General features: G+C 45.4%; 1 protein-coding gene across 9 annotated transcripts in view; it reads left to right on the top strand.

Moving 5' to 3' along the window:
* The window catches only part of LOC306705100 (ankyrin repeat and SAM domain-containing protein 1A), a gene marked incomplete at its 3' end in the record, with an annotated part of 58,826 nt that overhangs the window by 35,925 nt on the left and 3,732 nt on the right, over positions 1-19,169 (top strand). For 4 of the 9 annotated variants that reach the window (XM_079171781.1, XM_079171777.1, XM_079171778.1 and 1 more), the window contains 12 exons: positions 2,793-2,849; positions 4,245-4,314; positions 7,344-7,459; positions 14,536-14,634; positions 15,166-15,312; positions 15,768-15,875; positions 16,076-16,246; positions 16,364-16,501; positions 16,604-16,675; positions 16,794-16,880; positions 17,248-17,385; positions 17,834-18,016. In XM_079171781.1, coding sequence (XP_079027907.1) covers positions 2,793-2,849; positions 4,245-4,314; positions 7,344-7,459; positions 14,536-14,634; positions 15,166-15,312; positions 15,768-15,875; positions 16,076-16,246; positions 16,364-16,501; positions 16,604-16,675; positions 16,794-16,880; positions 17,248-17,385; positions 17,834-18,016 — 1,386 coding nt within the window. The remainder of the gene's footprint in view (positions 1-2,792; positions 2,850-4,244; positions 4,315-7,343; positions 7,460-14,535; positions 14,635-15,165; positions 15,313-15,767; positions 15,876-16,075; positions 16,247-16,363; positions 16,502-16,603; positions 16,676-16,793; positions 16,881-17,247; positions 17,386-17,833; positions 18,017-19,169) is intronic. The other 5 variants (XM_079171779.1, XM_079171782.1, XM_079171776.1 and 2 more) reach the window with 4 other exon arrangements.

Raw genomic sequence — 19,169 nt, 5'->3', positions numbered from 1 at the left:
CACGTTGTCCTGCTACTTTTGGAGTGTGTTCTTTAAAAAGTTAATCCTCTGTGGCATTTTAAAATCTACGGAGCAATTCATGCGGCATCTCTTTGTTATTCCCCCCCCGTTCCCGTCTTGTGTTGCCATGTTCATGAACTCATTGTGGATTTGGAGTCGCTTTTATATTTCTGTGAGGAGAAAAGTGTTTGCAGCAGAGGCGTCTCGTGTGTTTTGAACCTGCTGAGATCAAACCAAACCGTGGCTGTGTGTCACGGCCCGGTGCAGCCAGCAGGGGGAATCCATTCTCTAATCCCCACCGTGGGGAGAACACAGGAGAGCCACAGGGGGCGGAGACATGCCACCACTGCTGAGTGTTTCTCTGCTCTGGCGAGAAAATAGGTGTCCTGTCTGTTCTAACTCCCACAAAGGATTTTACTTCATTGGAAGATGTACATTAATATATTTCCACGTCCTTTGGGGATGAGTTTGCAAAGTTTTTAAAGTTGTGTGGAGCGGACATTGCGCCTAAAAAAAAAAAACCCCACTTGACATTGGGCTATTTGAGGAGGATGTTGATGGGACTGCTGACAGCGCTTTGTCCCGCTGTGGCATTGAGGTGTTGGCACCTGCTTTAGACGGTGGCGTGCTCGTGTTCCGCTTGATGCCATTCACTAGTCCATAGTTTTCATCCAACCCTGGCTCTGGTGCCAGCTCGCCAATTTGAGGCCGGTGGTCCGGGCACACACTCTCTCTCTCTCTGCAGCAGCCTTTTGTTTCACCCTGAACAAGCTCTGCCAGGCGTCCCAGATATTCTGCTCAGTCATCCCGGAGCAGCAGACCTGCTGTGAGAAGCGTGATAAATGGGTTTGTGTGTGTCTTTTAATCTCCTGACCGTCTCCCATCGCTGCCAGCTCTACAGCTGTTGACCTCCGCCTCGCCGCTGACTTCTGACCCTTCCTCATTGTATCTCCGCGCTCATAGCGAGTCCCCACTCGCACAAAGGACGCCCTCTCCATTTCAGGTCTCTGTATTGATTCGATGTCGCGGCACAAAAACACATTCCTCTCCCTCTCCTCTATTAATTCTCAAGGCACCGAGCTTCTTCGACCCTCGACCATGAAATTCAAAAGGCGTCTTCTTGTTGTGGATGTGTTTTACCTTGAGGAAATCACTGGGCCCTGTCCCCCGATAAGGATATATTTACCCAGCTCCAGCAGTATATCACACCTGCCTTTCACGGTAGCTGCTTCTAAATCTCATTGGAGCAGATAGTATTCCCTTTTTCATTATACTGGACATGCTGATACACCAAGACCGAATGCAACTGTGTGTGTTTTTGTTCTTGCATCCATACTTGAGTTTGAATTAAAAAAAAATCTTGGCACACTGACCTTACCTGCAGTGCGAGTGTGTTTTTAAAATGCACTCGATGCATTCGGAAAGATACCCTGAGGCCCAGATACGGCAATGGGGAGGACAGAATATTACAACCTCTGCTTCAGTGTTTAAAAGTACATGTGTTGTCCCCAGCGAGCTAAAGAAACAACCTTGACAGTTGAATTGTATGCCAGAGCGAGATCACAGTTCCTTATTGATGGTGGAGACCAAAACCGGAGCTAAAAGGAGATTAAATATTGGACTAACATTCATCAGGTGTCCAGAAACACCATTCAAAATGAATGATAGTGTTGCTCTGTAACTGCTGGATGTGTAAATGTACACTTGTTTGCCCTATCAATTTAAAAGGTGCTGATATGTCAATGTTGAGTCCACAATTTGTCTCTGATGCCTCCAAGTGGCCAAAAGAAAACCCAGTTATTGCCGGTTTAAAGGAATAGTTTTACATTTTAGTCTCATCTAACTCTGTAAATTCCTCAAATTTGCTGGTAACCTGGTAACCTCCGGCTCCTACACAGTCCTCCGGCTCCTACACAGTCCCAAACAAGGACTCCACACACACCGGGCCAGACATTATTCCTCAAATATTAAAGCCAAGTCCCTCCTGTAGTTCAGCCGTTTGTCCTACACCTGCTTATAAGACATAGAGAATATACAAGTCTGGCTATGGAAAAACTAAATGATACAAAAACATCTTACTTTACATGCGATTATCTGCAATAGGAAAAGCTCATATTTATGCTAATACTCCTCAAAAGTTTGAGGAGAATGTTTTCTTCTTGATAAAAACCGCTGACACTGCTGACACAAACGGTAGCCGCTAATTTTTTGCTGACTCATCTGAGTCTTTGTTCAGGTAGGAGAGGTGCTGCCAATTCACCATCATCTTTCCCGTTTATTGGCCGATGCAGGGAACATGTGGCGCTGATAGATGGAGGCCGTTTGTCAAGCTTCTGTGACTGATCAACAATCTGGTCAATACGCTGTACTCTAATCAACAGTACGGAGACGTAACGTCGGACAGATGGTTAACTGAAATGATGCGATCCACCCCGTCGCCCTTCCTCTCACACATCTCCTTTCCTCCTCTCCTCGCTAGAAATCAGTTGTTTTTCCTCCGATGAGCTGAGGATTGATGTTGAATATGAAAATAACCCAGAAGGCGGTGTAAAAGATTGATGCATTGTACTGCAGCGGGATCGATGGATTCTCCCATTGATTCTTCAGGGATTTAATCATTGCTCATTGCTCATGCACCAAACATGTACAGTATTGAATTTGAAAGTATGCTCCTGTTACATTCGGTTTGATGGTATTTTGGTATGAAACGGGGTGGTTCAAACAGCTGGCACAGTGAAGGTATGTGTGTGCACGGACGAAAAGGCAAAACAAAACCCTGAGTTCTCTCTTAGCAGAAACCGACGACTTCTCCCACCACAAAACAACGAAGATCTAATTCCGTTGACAGCGTAAGATGTCCATCCTTCACGTAGATATCTCCTGGGGGGGGTGGTTTGTCTCTGTCCTCTTCTGGGGCATTCTTTGTAGAGGTGGATGGGATCCTTTTCCAGGCTTTGTGAACCCTTTTGGAATGATATAATCGCAGTGATTATTCATTTCTTCTTCTGAGTCTAGAAGCTCTAATTTACTCTCCAGTCTGACAGCAGCTCATTTAAATAACGCATCATTCTTCAAAGTTAGATTTCTGTCTCTTGACCTTTCTCCTCCAATTAGATGTCATTTCACTGCCAAACATCCACGTCCAGATTGATGATGAGAACCTGACAAATGTAGACTTTAGTCTCCCGATGGCACGTTATTGCTTTATGTAATTATACTAATGGGGACATAAAATCTGTCTCGGGGCTTTTAAAGCGGCTACCAGGACAATTTCCCAAAAAAGTCATAATAAAGATAGCTATTCACTCCGTTTTTATAAAAACACCTGACAGGTGTGACGGGCAGCGCCGTCGGTCTCCACCCTTTTTCATTCTCTGCACTCCCAATGTGGATCGGTTGAAAGGGGGAGCCTGTGACAGGTGTAATATTGCAGCTCAGTGCCCTCGTGAATGCATTTGAAGGATATTTCCTGACTGTGTGTGTGTCCATGTATCAGTGGCTACACTCGGGACAAAACGCCTCGGTAACGCTCAACCTGTCCTCAGGTCAAGTCCAGCCATGTTCAGACTGTTACATTCACTCATGGAGCTGCAACTTTTGCAACGCTCACCATTCGATACAAAATGCATGAAATTATTGCTAGAAAACGTCTTTGCTTCTCTTTCATCTCAAGCTCTCTTTGTTTTTAACTCCTTCTGTATCACTGGATTGGAGCAAACATTATGACACAGATAGTTTAATTAAATATTCTTTTCGGAGCTTAATGAACTGATGACAAGCATGAGTCGCCTGATACTGTTTCTTCTCCTCGCACACCTTTTTCTCTCTTTGCTCGATTGCCCGCCAAACTTTTGCTTTGTGATCATTTACAGCAGATTGTTTCTGCAAATCAGTTTTGGCCGCAGGCAGCTGATGAGACGCGGATACCTCCAGTCTAGAGCCAATACACATGACCGAGGCCGTAAATGAGATATAAAGGCAATCAACCATGGCGCAGTTGCTTAAGATGCCCTTCGAAATCTTTATTTATGTGTCTCCATAAAACCACTGTGACTGACTCCTCTCTCGCTTAAGGTTTCCCGTAACTCTGTCATCTCCGTTTTGCAGGGTGAACAATTGGTGGTTGAGTTGTTTCATGCTTGGGGAGTCTTTCTCTGTGTGTTTGCTGGTGAGAGGTGGAGGCTAAACTCACGATGGCTCCTCCGGCTCCTTACTGTGTCTCCCTCTTCTGCTCCTGTCCTCAGATCGAGAAGATCATGACGCTGATCGGTGCCGGCATCGATTTCTCCAGAGATCAGCAGTATGCGACACCAGGTAGAGTGTGATCATCATTGCCTTTTGTCATGCTGTAAAATGTGAATTAGAGTTCAACACCTAGAAGTTTGTTTTTTCTTCAAATTCAAAAATGAATCACAGATGAGAGCTGAACGTTTGAGGAGAACAATAGTGGGCATGTATTTCTTTGCCTGTCTCTAAGTGTGTGAGGCTCATGGGTTTATTGTCACGGGAAGTTTTTTGACAATAGTTAGCATGTGTTGTACTATACCCGCTTGGATTTCCTTTAAAATCATCCTCCCAAGACATTTCATCCGTAGCTGTGCCCTCAAGGGAAATCAGGTGCCTGGGACACACGATCAATGAAGGAGGCATTCGAAAACAAATTGCGATTCAGTTAGCGGTCAGAGAATTGTGTAGAATAGGATAATGGCGGGAGACAGTTGGTCTGTTTTGATAGAGCAGATGTGAATCGACATGAGCAGCCTCAGAGAAAGGTAAGAAAACACGTTGGAGAAGCTTTTCCCGTCTAACGGTGCAGAGAATAGAGAGGACAACCAACTGGATCTGCTTTTGCGTGTTATTATTTCGAGGCGGTAGTCGCTCTCATGCGTGTGACACAAACCAGTTTGCTTTTTAGCCCTAAAAGTGCCTGAGAGACACTTCATTTGATCTAGCTTTTCATCCTGCAAAGAAATACCTTCGTGTTCAGGATTCTGTACCTGTTACTCTTTAGGCTTTTCAAAAGCCTGTCGTCAGGTTTGACGGATGGTTGCCCAGAGACTGCGGCCGTAAACCCAAACAATTGACTTTTTCCTTTCAGCTTTCACGTCGCCGTCTCCATCATTCACCTCAAGTTCAAACTTTGCCTCGGCCACATTTTAATATATTTCAACACAAACGTATGTGTCTCTCTCATTGTAGCCCTCCTGTTTGTTATGCCCTGCACTGGAGTGAGCTGTTTAAATATTAACCAGTACGCATGTCAGGGGACGTGCTCGTTTTGCTTTGTAGCGATGAGGAAAGCTGAGACCACTGCAGTGTGAAGTAGTTGGCGCCCCGTCACTCGCTGGTATCCGTCTGGTCTGGATTCACTCCTCTGCATACATGCGAGCCTCAATCTGAGAGGTGCCATGTCCCACAGCTCCGTCTCGCTGAAGCTGCTGTCACGAGGCCATCAGGGGACGAGCTGTTGTTTGATGCATCCCCCCCCCCCCCCACACACACACACACACACACACACACACACTGGGATTCAGCCCAGTGTTTGTCTCGTCTCTGTGTTGACTGGAGAGCAGCGACGTCTCTCGCTGATTGTCTCGGTGCCCTGCAGACTCTTGTACTTTTCTGCTCTTTACTGATTTACTTCTACATCAGAGAGAAAGAGATGGCGGAGGAGGGCGAAGGAAACCTAACGAGTGTGAGAATAAGAAAGGGACTGATGTGCAAGAGCCACTGCAAGTAATGAGGGGTGTGTGTGTGGGGGGGGGGGGGTCTGTAGCGATAGCTTGCACTAACACAGAGCAGCCACCTGCAGTGTTTGAGAGAGAGAGAGAGAGAGAGAGAGAGAGGGAGGGAGGGAGGGAGGGAGGGGTTGGGAAGCGTATGCCATGAGGGGAGAGAGAGAGAGAGAGAGGGAGGGAGTAAGGGAGGAGAGAGGAATTGCAGGCAGGAGAATTGTGAACAGCCAGGACAATAGGACGCCACCTCGGCATCTGTAGGATTAGGTGGTCCTCTCCGCTCCTCGGCCCAGAGAGGACTACAGAGGTTGTCTTTTTTTTTTACCAGAAGTGGACTTGACCGCATCTCAAAAGACTGTGCCAGACTGAGGAGAGACAGTTTTAGCACTCTCTTGGTTCATTCTTGGGGTGGGAAGGGGGGGATGAGCCGTTACTTAAGTGCTATTTGAAGTATAGCTGATTGGATCCTTGATTGGATTTTCTTCCCCCTTTTTTTTGACACATTTCCATGATTCTGGTGTGACCAGAATGGGATTTATGACGTGGGAATCTCCTCTGAAACAGGATTGCTTTTGCACCAGGTTGAATAGATGATGAGAGCACTGACAGAAGCTTTAAAATGTGCATTTTGCACATTTAATTGTAAGTTGTCAGCTCTGTTAATGTGTTGTCCTGCACGAGGTAGGACGCATCTCTTTTCTATCAGCAGGGAAATGATGTTAACTTTTAGCTGTGGTTGAGATTAAGAAGTTAAGACTTAAGGGAATTTAAGTGTGTATTCATTCATGGAAAATGTGTTTTTTGCTTTGAAAGTGAGTGAAATCGTAGATGAGAAGAGGCAGTCATCAGTTTAGGCTCCTCTCTGCTCGAGCTGCCGACAGCCGTCAGTGTAGCTTTTTTCCTCAATCAATCTCAAGCTCGTGACAGACAGACAAACGCAGGGTTCTGTCGATTCCGCTGCTTTCCACGTGAACACTTGCACGTTCTCAGGTCGGTTCCTGTCGGGACCGTGCGTGCTGGATTACATGCTGAGCAGGTTGGGCCGGTGAATCAGAGGGAGAGCCTGTTTGGTTAATTAACTGTCTGCTTCTTGACGACAAGTTTCCAAAAGAAACTTTCCATGCGGCTGAAAAACTTCACCTTCCCCCTTGAGTCAGGTGTTTACCTCCCTCTGAGTTTCTCTTCATTACAAAGAGAAACTTAAGACTTTTCTCCGAGTTGAAGATGAACTTTATCGTTACGTTTGCAGCAGTGAAATGAGGCAGCGTCTGGTTGACTCTAAATGTTTTTTTTATCACGTTCCTGACTGACTGTCATAGCTGTGTTATTAGCTGGTAGTCCACCAGCTCATAGCCCTTCATCATCTCCTTCGCCCCCCCTGAGATCAGGGGCCACTTTAAGCCATCTTGGGCGACTGTGGTTCGGCCCCCGCTGCCCTGCGGGAGCCGACGCCCTGTCCTCAGAGGACACTGTCTCCCCCGCCTTCCTGCTGCTGGTGCGCTCGGCTCTGCTGGCCGAGAATGATGTGGCAATGTCACGTCTCGTCCTCGGAGTGCCGCTGCTACCGGCTGAAAGGTTTCTCCCTCCTGAAGCGCTTTCCCCTGTCAGCAGGTGCCGCGGGCCGGCTGCTGGACCAGCCCGTGGGAGACTGGCTGGAGCACGTGGGGCTGCCGCAGTACGAGAGCAAACTCCTCCTGAATGGGTTCGACGACCTGCACTACATGGTGAGCTCCCCACTTCTCTTGTGTTCTGTTCCCCGAATTGACCTCAATGCTCTTGACTGTTGCGTTCACTTACTTCCTTCATGATCCTCCTCACTTTTACGGGTTTTTTTTTTTTTCCTCTTGTCTTTCACCGCTTCCTCCTACTTAACTCCACGTGTCTGTGTGCATTAATCCAATTGACGCCACCCTCCATTACCGTTGCTGTGAGATGAGATGATCCCATTAGCTTCGTCTGGAGTTCAATTAGCTGAAATCCTGTAACGACCCCTCCCGTCTGACTTTCTTTTTTTTTACCAGCAGCTGCACGATTGTAATATAGGAACTGTTTATTCAGCACATAATTCAATACACTCACATTACATCACAATATTCAGAATATAATTTGACGACAGAACTTTCCCTCTCAGCTCGCAGGCGTTTATTGACGTTCGCCATATTTACACGCCCATCCAACCAGATAATAAGCAGTTTGCTCTGCGCTGTCAACTATTTTGTTTACGGGAACTTCGATGCCATTACGCCCGGGCCGCGCGTTGAATCAGGTTTGCGCTGCACTCTGAGGCTCTCAGACAGTCTGTCTCCATCTCAGGAGGCCGCTGCCGTGGCCTCTCACTTACAGTCAGTGGGCCGGCTGCCTGAGAAGGAAGCCGATGACCGGCCAGAATGGAGGAGCGTCTCGGTGAGCGATGGGATGCTGTTTGCCAAGCTGACAGGTTTTATAGAGCCCACAGTGTGCGACGGGCGCTATGAGTCTGCCCTGTTGCCTGTGTCCATAATGAGGACTGATGGGGAGAGAATGAGGGACCCAGCTGGTAGGCTGAGCCGCTGGGCATGTTGGAAATGAGACGGCCGTCTTGGAGCGTTAAGGTGAAACCTCTTTCCTCCTCCATCAGGCCTCTCATGCATCATACATGTGTTTTCTTATCCCATCCAAACACCACGCTTCATGTCACTGATCACGTGAAGGCAGACGGCGAGTCTCAGCACTCACGTGTGGATTCACATGTACAACTGTATGAACGTTTTTTTGTTATTGTCTTATGCGACTTATTCTATCTCCAGCCCAGATGTGCTTACAGGACACCACCACTGTGCTGCAGAGTGCTGCATGTCATGCAGGAACCATACACAAAAAACTCCATCTTGCTTTCTTTTTCAGGAATTTGAGATAAAGTAAACTAACCTAAACTTAACCTGCACGCAGGAATACTTTTGTTCAACCATTTTATGAAAATGATCTCAGTTTGTACAATACAAAATGTACAATCTTAATAAATATAGGAAAGATACGATGATACGTGAGCCACAAAGCTCTATTTGTGTTGCACCTACAGGGAGATGATTACACAGCAATCCCAGAATTCAACTCTGTACTGACTAAGTTTTACAAAATGTGTGTATTTCAGTGTTTTGTAACCGCTAATTAACACTCACTTTAAGGAGTTACCCGTTACATTTGAATGCTTTCATGTCAAACAAAGCATTTTTAACCGTAGCCCTCCGTATGTTACTCCTCGATTCGCTCGCACACCGTTAACCTACGCAAATATGAGGAGGAGGAAAACCTGTTGACGAGCAGCATGTTGGTTCTTCAAAGGTGCTTTCATGATCCGACAGATGTTTTCTGTTTACCTGGGAAGATAAAGTGTTTGCCTGAGGTGAAGCCAGTGCTCAAATCCCATATTTCCACAGACTACGGATTTATTAAATCAGGGGCAGCTAACTCGTGAATCACGACAACAGCAGACACAAGCTGAACCCAAGCCACAGTGAAATGAATAGAATACATTAGAGTGCAGTGGGGCGCTATACCTCATGCAGCCTAATATGAGCCAGTGATTCCAGTAGTGACGGAGTCACTGGTGTTTCCATTGCTTTGGCCTCCTCCTGTATATCTAGATCAGTGTTTGGTCTTTTCCTGTTTATGTTCTGCCAAATGACGGTCAGTGTTGATGGTTGTTTTTTGATATTAGGTGAAATTAGACTTTTAAATATTGTAAATTAGAACTTCTTGGTCTCCAGAGAGCAGACTTTGTCTCACTAACCCTTTTACTAGTTTAATGGTTGTCATTATTAAGCTAGAAACTTTAATATAACTTTAAATACAAAAATGAATGTGAATGTTTTTTTGCTCTTGGACTTATCCTCCAGCTGTAGGACTCAGCTGTGTCTGTATAATTTCCGTATTTACTGATATTTGCATGAATAATATTTCAAATGTTTTACATAACCTGAGAGTAGAGCCTCTCTCCTCCTCACCCGGTGTCATCAACAGCATGTTTAATTCTGTGCTGAAGCCTCTGAAGTTAGTCTGTAGCTTTAATCTTCCTACTGTCTTTTAGTCTTTCACGCTCACACCGCCCTCGGCTCTTAGCACTCCTTTTTTTTTATTTTTCAAAGAGGAGAGACGGCAATTTTGCTATCTTTAAACACAGCTTTCAGACCACCTGGCTTTCTGAAATCGCTCGAGGATTTAGAATAAAAGCCGTAGGCTTCGTTCAGCGTGTCCTTCTCTCAGTGAATGTTGACCTTTTTTTAAGAATCACAAATTGATCTCATTTGGAAATGAGTCACCTTGTCTTTGCTAAACTCTTCCTGTGTTAAATGTGCTCTGGTGCATTCGAGGGGAAAGAACAGGATCAGGTTACCAGACAGAAGTTTGGTCTCGTTTTATTCGTATTACCGTGAGGCACAGATTCATGGAGCACAACAATGTTCAATTTTACATAAATAAATAAGGATTTGCATTAATAAATAGTGTAAAGTATATAAATGAACCAATTATTTGTAAAGTAATTGAAGAAGATTATAACGCATTATTAATAAATATCATTTCGACGAGTTCTTTTTCTATTTCGTCATATTTTGTACTATATTGATAACATTTCATAACAATGAGGTTAAGTTTCAATAACTTAAAAACAATTAACACAACTTATTGCTTCGTTTGTGTATAGATATTGATTTATTTACCATCGAGCACCTTGAGGCATCATTATTGACACCAGTCTGCATTCATGTGGAACAAATCTATTTTTAGTAATTACCAAACTGATCTGGTGCATCAGCTCTAAACACACAAACTGATACGGATACATTAGATATTACAGATGTACACCATTTCTACAAAGTCATGGCTGAATAAAGCGAGTTTAGGAGTATGATACTGCCACGATATCTCCTCCGTAGTTGAGCTGTTACAGTAGACAAATTCATGTGCAGGCAGAAATATATTTTTCATTCTTCAAAATGGAAAAAAATGAGGCTCAAGTGAGCAGCACACTGTGCCAGACTCTCTGTAGGCTTCTTTTAATCTTCCCACGGGTATGAACGCTGTTGAAAAGCAGTGGTTGAGAAACGTCTCGTCCGCCGTGCAGTGAGATCACTAATTGAACAGTGTTTACTCTGCCAGTCGGTTCCCTGTGATCTCTGTCTATCCTGCAGGATCGCTCCAGAAGTGGATCAATAACAGCGGTGATTGTATTGTGTTCGAGCACCGAAAGCATCTTCTGAAAGCAATTAGATGCTTTTTATGGACTCGATGGAGCGAATGCAGCGATGAGACGAGCCCTGCGCGGCCGTGCTGCTCTCCAACCCTCGGTGCTCCTGACGAGCGATGCCCGTTGAGACGAATCGGCTCCTTTTTTCTCTCCTTCTGAGCTTCTGGTGTCTTCAGCTGTGTGACAGGGTCAGCCAGCAGACAGCTCCAAGTTAGTTTGCAATTCGAGGCAGCTGTGTCACCGCTGCACTCCTGGAGGGAATTCACTTTGTTTGAAGCAAACATTCAATGCGACGCCTCGAGAAGAACAAATTTACTTTACGCTTCAAGTTAATGGAAGTGACTCGGCGCGTACCGGGGACAAAAACTTCTTAAGAAAGACCTTGGTTTTATCTAAAAGTTGCACAATGCTGAGAGAAACATCAGAAGACAAAACATCTGTTTGCATTTCTGTGCTGCATTCTGTGTAAGCTCAATTCATCTGGGTCTCCTCCCTTCTCTCTGTCCTCCATTGTCGTTTTCTGCCATTGAATAAAAGCCAAACGCTTTTGTCAGAGAGAGTCAACGCCACCAAAGCCTGCAGACAAATTGGAAATTCTGTAATGGCTTCATGCATTAGAGGCTCAGGGATTGGGGATGGATTCATTGATTTTGCTGTTTGGGGTAATGACGGTGATGAATTGTTGCCCGTTTGAAAAACATTTGTGCAGGAATTGGATGGAGTACGCGGCTAATTTTAAACCACGGCCCGTGCGTTAAGGACGACAAACTGTGACTTTAGTGCTGTTGGTTAGCCGTCCTTTAGACGGACAGAATGAGTGATCCGTGCCCTCGAGGCCCTGGCCTGAATTCCGAGTGCTTTCAAAACCGGAGGGACCGCAGTGGCTGCTCTCCGGATGGGCCGAGGAGAGAGCAGCATTTTAATGAGAGGAAAGGGGGGGAAAGCAGAGATGTATGGGCCCGAAACCAGCACAGACACAAAACTAGCTTACATTACTCCACATCTATTATTTCCCCCAAGTTGTGCTGAAGTCAGCTTACACCTGCTGAGATAAAGTGGAACCACATTAGTCAGAATTCTCCCCACGGAGTTGTCACCGCACCGCGTCTCTCAAGTCACGCCGTTTGTGTTCTCAGAGTCTCTGTGTGGGGATGAATGGCTGATCGAGATAAAGCCGAGGGGAATGTAATATTTATGTTGTGTGAGTCTCTGCGACCTTGGAAAGGCGAGAAGATCCCTTTCAAGTGTCTTTCGCCTTATGAGGGTTTAAATTCAGAGACTTAGTTCAGGGAGCAAAATGTATTTTTTTATCCGTTTTGTCTTGACCGGCCAACAGTCCAAAACCAAAGGATATTCAGTTTACTACCAAGACTTAAAGAAAAACAACACATTCTCACATTGTAGGAGCTGACACTGGATGACGTCGGATATTGTTGCTTGAAAAGATGCTGATAGAAACATATTTGCAGATGTCGCTGTCGATCAAGTAGTTTAGATTTATCGACTAATCTTTTCAGTCCTAATGTGGATTGAGATCCTACAAATCAGCTTAACTTCCAACACTGAATGTTTGTTAGGGCTGCCGCCAAAGATTCATTTGTCAATTATTGTTGTTTTGATGAAACGATTATTTGTTATGTCTAGAAAATGTAGCAGGATAATTTCCCTGAACCCAAGGTGACCAACAGTCAAAACATTTAGTATACAAATATACAAAACAGAGAAAATGACGGCAGTTGGCAAATGTTTTCATTGTTTTGCTTTACAAAAGCCTTAAACAGTAAATCAATTATTTAAATAGTTGATTGATTGTTTGAGAATCCACTAGTTGATTAATGAATGAACAATTCAGCATTAATGCCAGCCAACCAAATGGCATGAAAGGCCTTTTTCATGTTTTGTTCTGATGACATAATTGGCTTTTCCACACAACATTTTGACAACCTTTAATATTTTCATTGAAAATGTGTTCCCTCCTGTGCTTACCTCAGTGATGGACATCATAAACTGCTTCTTAAAAGCACTTTGGGTCCAACAAAGCCTAAAGCGGAACATAAGAACACATTAAAACGCTTCTACTTTACAGGAGAGAGAGCACAACACAGCCCAGGGAATGGGAGCAAAGACTGTAGAGTCAGTCTGTTAGAGCTGTATTTCCTCCACAGAGTCATTTATCAGTTAATCTCCAGCGGGACAGTAATGCAATGATCCATGCAACGTGAAAGTGCTATTATCCATCCAGCTCCCCGAATAGTTTCAATCCGCAGCTGGAGAGGCAGCGATCGGCGTGTTGCTGCTCAGAGATAATGGGCTTTAAGTTGTCAGTTTAGTGCGAGGTATTAAGAAAGCAAAAGAGATGCGTCACGATGTCTTGTGCTCAATATGAGCTCGTACTGTAACGAGGGCCGCGCCTCACCGTACATGGCCGACATAACTTCCTTTCTTTCTCTCTGTCTGTTTTCTTTCTTTGTCTTCCTATTTCTTTATCTTTGTCTCGCTGTCCTTTCTATTTTTCTTTCTGTCCGTCTCTGTAGGAAAGAAAGACAGTTGCATCACTGTACTGTACATCAATGGCAAATTAACAATTAGCATTGTGATTTTACAAGCTGCATTACAACGATTACGTTGCAGTTTTTACCCTCACTGACAGGCTCCCTCCTCCCCTCTCCTCACCTTTCCACCCCCTTGTTTGCATCTACAGCGTCTGCATGAAAAACAGGCTGTCAGGTTTGACCTACAGATGGCTTCTATCCTGTGTGTGTGCGTGTGTGTGTGTGTGTGTGTGTGTGTGTGTGTGTGTGTGTGTGTGTGTGTGTGTGTGTGTGTGTGAGCACCATAGGATTAACTTGAGGTTCATATTGAGGAGTCGGAGACATGTCGCACATAGATTTAGCTGCTAACCTTCTTCTGAAGTAACACAGTCAACAAGATGGACTTGGAGCTCTGACTGACTTCTCACTGGTCAGGATGTGTTTTTTTTGGGGGGGGGGGGGGGGGGGGGTCTTCCCTGCAGCCATCAGTTACAGTCAACTACCGATGCTCAGGCATTCCCCCCCCTCCATCTCAAATCGCTGACCATTCTGCAGTTCTGACATTGACTTATCGCTCCTTTCTCCGTTATCCGTTACCTGCCACCCGGTCCCGAAGGCGATGCGGTGTGTAACCAAAGATGGGTTTGACCATCATTCAAACACACACGACCCTGTCGGTCCCCTCCCCCACACACACACAGTCACATCTCATTTAAGGGGTTATTGACGTGCCCCCCCCCCCCCCCCCCCCCTCTACAGTCAGTAGGTTGGGTCCCAGGGAGGAATTTGACGATCTCGCTGGAGAGTAATTGAGCTTTTTTTCCTGCAGTGGAAGCATTACTTGTGATCAATACTTACCCTGCAGCATTGGCTCTTCTCCTGAAGGCAGTTGTCGGTGTCTGTGTTTTTAGATTTGAACATAGCGTATATATATATATATATATATATATCGATTTATTTACTGTATATGACTGTTGACATAATGCTGCAACATTATATGATTTAACCGCAATCTTGTGCTCTTTGTTTTTGTTTTTTTCTACAGGGGAACAATGTAATGGAGGACCAGGACTTGAGGGAGATTGGGATCACGGACCCAAGCCACAGAAAGAAGATCCTGCATGCGTCGCGCTCGCTACCCAAGGTGACAAATCATTGATTAGTTCTTCAACACTTATTTCAGCATCGTGCGTTGCTAGTCTCCCCTTAATACCAAGGCAGCAGTGCAGTGGTGGAAGGTAACATTCACCCAACTACTGTACTTACGAACCATTTCGAGACACTTTATTTAAGTGTTTTTATTTCTATGCTAGGTCATACTTTTACTTCACTACATTTCAGGAGGAGATATTCTATTTGTTGCTCCATTGTATTTATCTAATAGATGTAATGACTGGTGACTATATGATGAGCTTATAGATCATGCAATCATTCTCATCATTCTCTTTTGCATTACTAAAAACATGATCTAGTTGGGGCCATGTGTCACAGTTTCACAAAAAAGGGCTTTCACCTCTAAGCTTTTCAGATTGTTTCATTGAAATAACTACATTTGTTATTTGAGGTACAAATATCACACAAATATGATGTGTGTGTATATATATATATATATATATATCTCAGTACATTTGTTCCGAAGCCAAGCACCAGTGTTTGATTAAGTCCTCTCCTACAGGTGAAAGCGATGGGCTGTGACGGCAGCAGCTCCCTCTCCTCTTGGCTGGAGAATCTGGGCCTGCACGAGTACTTGCACAACTTCCTGACCAGCGGCTACCGCACTCTGGACTGTGTCAAAAACCTGTGGGAGCTGGAGATTGTCAACGTGAGTCGCTGTGACGTACGCACGGACCATGAGGAGTACCAGAGGGTGAAATTAGTTTTACGAAGTGTTCAAGAAAAACTCTGCAGGGAAATGCACAGAACGTTGGTGGTGAATATCAGGGAGGTAGTTTCCAGTGCTTCCGATTGGTTCAAGGTTTAACGGTAACAAGGAAACAAACCAGTAATTGAAAAAGTCAATATCTCACCTTTGAGAGACTGAGCTCAGTCACTTGTTTGTACACCTGCTCCTCCAACAAACCAAAGATGCTTTAGTAAGAGTTATTCAAAAATAAGACATTCAGGGTCTGATTTAGAGGCGTGCAGTCTGAAGAGTAAGCTGTTATGACATGTTAAGTAGCAGTGTGATCTTTCCTGGCAAGCTTCCAACTTTCCAACACCTCTGCTTCCTCGTGTGCTGCTCCACATGTTCACCAGATCATTTCCTCTTTCCTCCAGGTGCTAAAGATCTCCCTACTTGGTCACAGGAAACGCATCATTGCTTCCTTAGCGGAGAGGCCCTACGAGGAACCTCCAGTCAAGCCTCCTCGTTTGTCTCAGATCAGGGTGAGGACCTACAGACTGTTTTTTACCAACAACTGTCTAAAGAATGAATGACAGTTTGGTGGTTTTCCTTCCTCTCAGGCTTGGTTTGATTTTAGTCCACACATTTTGGAAGGCATGTTTTTTTTTTTGTGAAAGATGAAGGACGGCCACTTCATCGTTCATCGTGGGACAGCTAACCGTGTCCGACTTTGTCTCTCCAGTGTCAAGACCTGCCTGGATCCCAGACCTCGTCCCCGCTGAGTCACATGGAGTCCTACACCGGACGCTCGATGGACCCTCTGCTGCCAGTGGGAGAGCCAGGGAGGAAAAAAGTGCCGGATAACGACTACGACGTTACCCAAAGATATCGCAGTGAACAACACAGATCACATGTACGTTTAGGTCGCTGCAGCAGTACATTCCGTCCTCCACTACCTTCATGCGATGTGGTGATTACAGTGGGCCTCTGTTAGTCTTAGAATAATACTTTCCCCCCCACCCCCCCCCAGGAACGGTATGAAGAACGGCATCGAGAGCCCCGTCTGACCCTGCGGCCGCCGAGTCTGGCCACACAGTACGCCCCGGTCCAGAACTGGCATCATCAACCTGAGAAGCTCATCTTTGAATCCTGCGCCTACGAAGCCAGTGTACGTCCACGCCTTTCTCACTCATACTGTATGTGATGCAGTTGTCGTTTATCATATACACCAACACACTCTCTCTCTCTCTCTCTCTCTCCCCCTTTGTAGTACCTCGGTTCCATGCTCATTAAGGAACTACGGGGCACCGATTCCACGCAGGACGCCTGTGCCAAAATGCGGGTATGCTGCAAGTTTCCTCTCCGATCTCAGGGGACAAACACAGGACATAATACATATAGTATGAGTGAATGGTAATACACCTTAATGTCCTTTCTGCCTGTGTCCTTTTTTCCTCCAGAAGTCGACGGAACAAATGAGAAAAGTCCCTACTATCGTCCTTTCCATCACCTACAAGGGTGTGAAGTTCATCGATGCAGCCAATAAGGTTAGCTTCACGCTGCTTCTTTTCTGTCATTGCAAAAGCCATTTCTGCAAGTTTATGGCGGATTTGTTCATGTTTGACAGGCAGCAAGTCTGCGCATATTGACATTTATTTGACATTCATAAAAAAAAAAGAGACATTGAAAGGTTGCCTTGCTCAGCCAGCTACTACTGTCTTGCTTCACTCCCTTCCAATGACTCAAGCATGATTTATGCCCCAATGTCTCCTCTTTATTGACTGCCTCTTGTCATTTTTATCAATCATATTTTTTCATAATGCTTTATCACTTGTAGCATTCTGTGTGACGCGTGTTGATGTTATTTATAGTCTGTATAGACTGAGTCTTATGCTGCCTCTCTTCTCGGTGCAGAACATCATCGCAGAGCACGAGATCCGTAACATTTCGTGTGCAGCCCAGGACCCCGAGGACTTGTGCACGTTTGCCTACATCACCAAGGACCTGCAGACCAGCCACCACTACTGCCACGTGTTCAGCACAGTAGACGTGGTAAGGATGCTCTCACGGTCCCGTCATGTGACGAGCGTTTTGTGTCAGCTTAACATAAACGAGGGGAAAATACTAGAAGGAGTATTTCTAGTGAGCGTTGAAAACTTTCCTCCCCGCTAAATTTGAATTCCTCCGACATCATCTCCCGTACTTGCAATGAGGAGGTCTGACAGCCTGCATCATCAACACCGTTATCTCTAGACTGCCCTATCTCCTCAAGGTGTCACGCTTCAGTTGGGGCTGATTGCCTCCTCGTAGACGCAGTGCTGCTCTGGCCGTGATAGCTAGCCCTCCATTACCGTCTCTGCCCCCCCCCCCCCCCCCCCTCCCTTGAGATCCGATGATTATCCTGCTAATCTGCCTCATAATGCCACCAGGGTCGTTCCAGACTAAAGTCAGCCTAACAATGCTCAGTGCCCGCTCTTCCTCTCTCTCCCTCTCTGTGTAGAATCTGACCTATGAGATTATCCTGACGCTCGGCCAGGCGTTTGAGGTAGCCTATCAGCTGGCTCTGCAGGCCCAGAGGACCAAACAGCACCAGAACCTCCCACTGGTACCCGGTTCAGACGTCATTGAGACCAAGTCCAGCCGACCCGTGCCCAAACCACGAGGCAGCGTGCGGAAGTCGTCGGTGAGTTGTACATCGAACATGCTGTAGTGCAAGACCCCAACATGAACATTGTATGGAAGAGTTTTAATAGAGGAGCAAGTACAAGTGTAGTTCCCTGACCCTGAAATGAACCTTTCCTGTTTATTTGTCATTGATTTTATGCTCTGTGTAGCACACATGGTGCAATTGTGGGAGGAGAGGTGAGGGATTTTTGAAAACCGCTGACCTTGCAACAAAGGGCCAGATATCTGCAAAATTCAATAACCAGCATTTTAAAAGAAATTGACAGCTGCTATTACGAAATGTCTTCTAGCGTTAAAACTGAAGCAGGAAGCAGTCAAACCTCCAGCAACACCTGCGGTATTAAAGTATAAAGAACAACTTTATAGTTTACTTCAAATGTTGTTAGAGCTTTGACTTGATTAGATTTTATTCCACTGCACTGTTAAAAGTAGGTTAAATTGTGCCAGAAACATCATTCCAGCAAATGAAACCCTCAAAACACATTATGCAAGTCTCAGAACATTTGTATCTACAGCTTTTCACATCGTTATGATTGCACTGTGCGGATGTTTGTCTGGCCATTAGCATTGAACCATTAAGAAGTGAGCCTCGTGCTGAATATCAATGAGGTAACTACACCTCAGGGACCAGTCGCACGTCTCCCGCTGCTGCTTAATGAACTCCACAGAATCATTTTAAGAATGTGGTGTTTACTGTCCCTTCTTCTGCGTTTCCCCTCACCTTGTTGTATTTTGATGTTTACTTTTTCAACCTTTTATTTTAATCTCATGCACTTTTGCCTCACACTCCCACAGTTACACACGCCCACACCTGTAAGCTGGCCAGTATAAGATCTCACTGCTGCTGTCTCACGCTTCTCAAATCTATGTTAATTTCTCTCCCTTTTATTCTCTCTCAACCCCTCCTCCTGTTTGTGCCACTTGTGCTATTTTCCCTCTTCCTCTTCGTATCTCTCTCTCTCTCTCCGTGTCTTCCTCTCCTCTCTCCTCCTGGCGGTGTTCATCTCTCCCAGGACTCTCCTCCTCTCGACAGTCGTTGCTGTTACTGTTACACCTGCACCACCCATCGTCCCTCCTTCCTACCGCTGCACTCTGCCAGCCCTGCTGCCCAGGTGCTGCCTTTGCATCTCCATCCTCTCGCTCTTTCCTCC

Source organism: Pholis gunnellus (assembly GCF_910591455.1).
Source record: "Pholis gunnellus genome assembly, chromosome: 2".
In the NCBI taxonomy this organism is placed as follows: Eukaryota; Metazoa; Chordata; class Actinopteri; order Perciformes; family Pholidae; genus Pholis; species Pholis gunnellus.
This window is presented reverse-complemented; position numbering and strand designations above follow the sequence as displayed.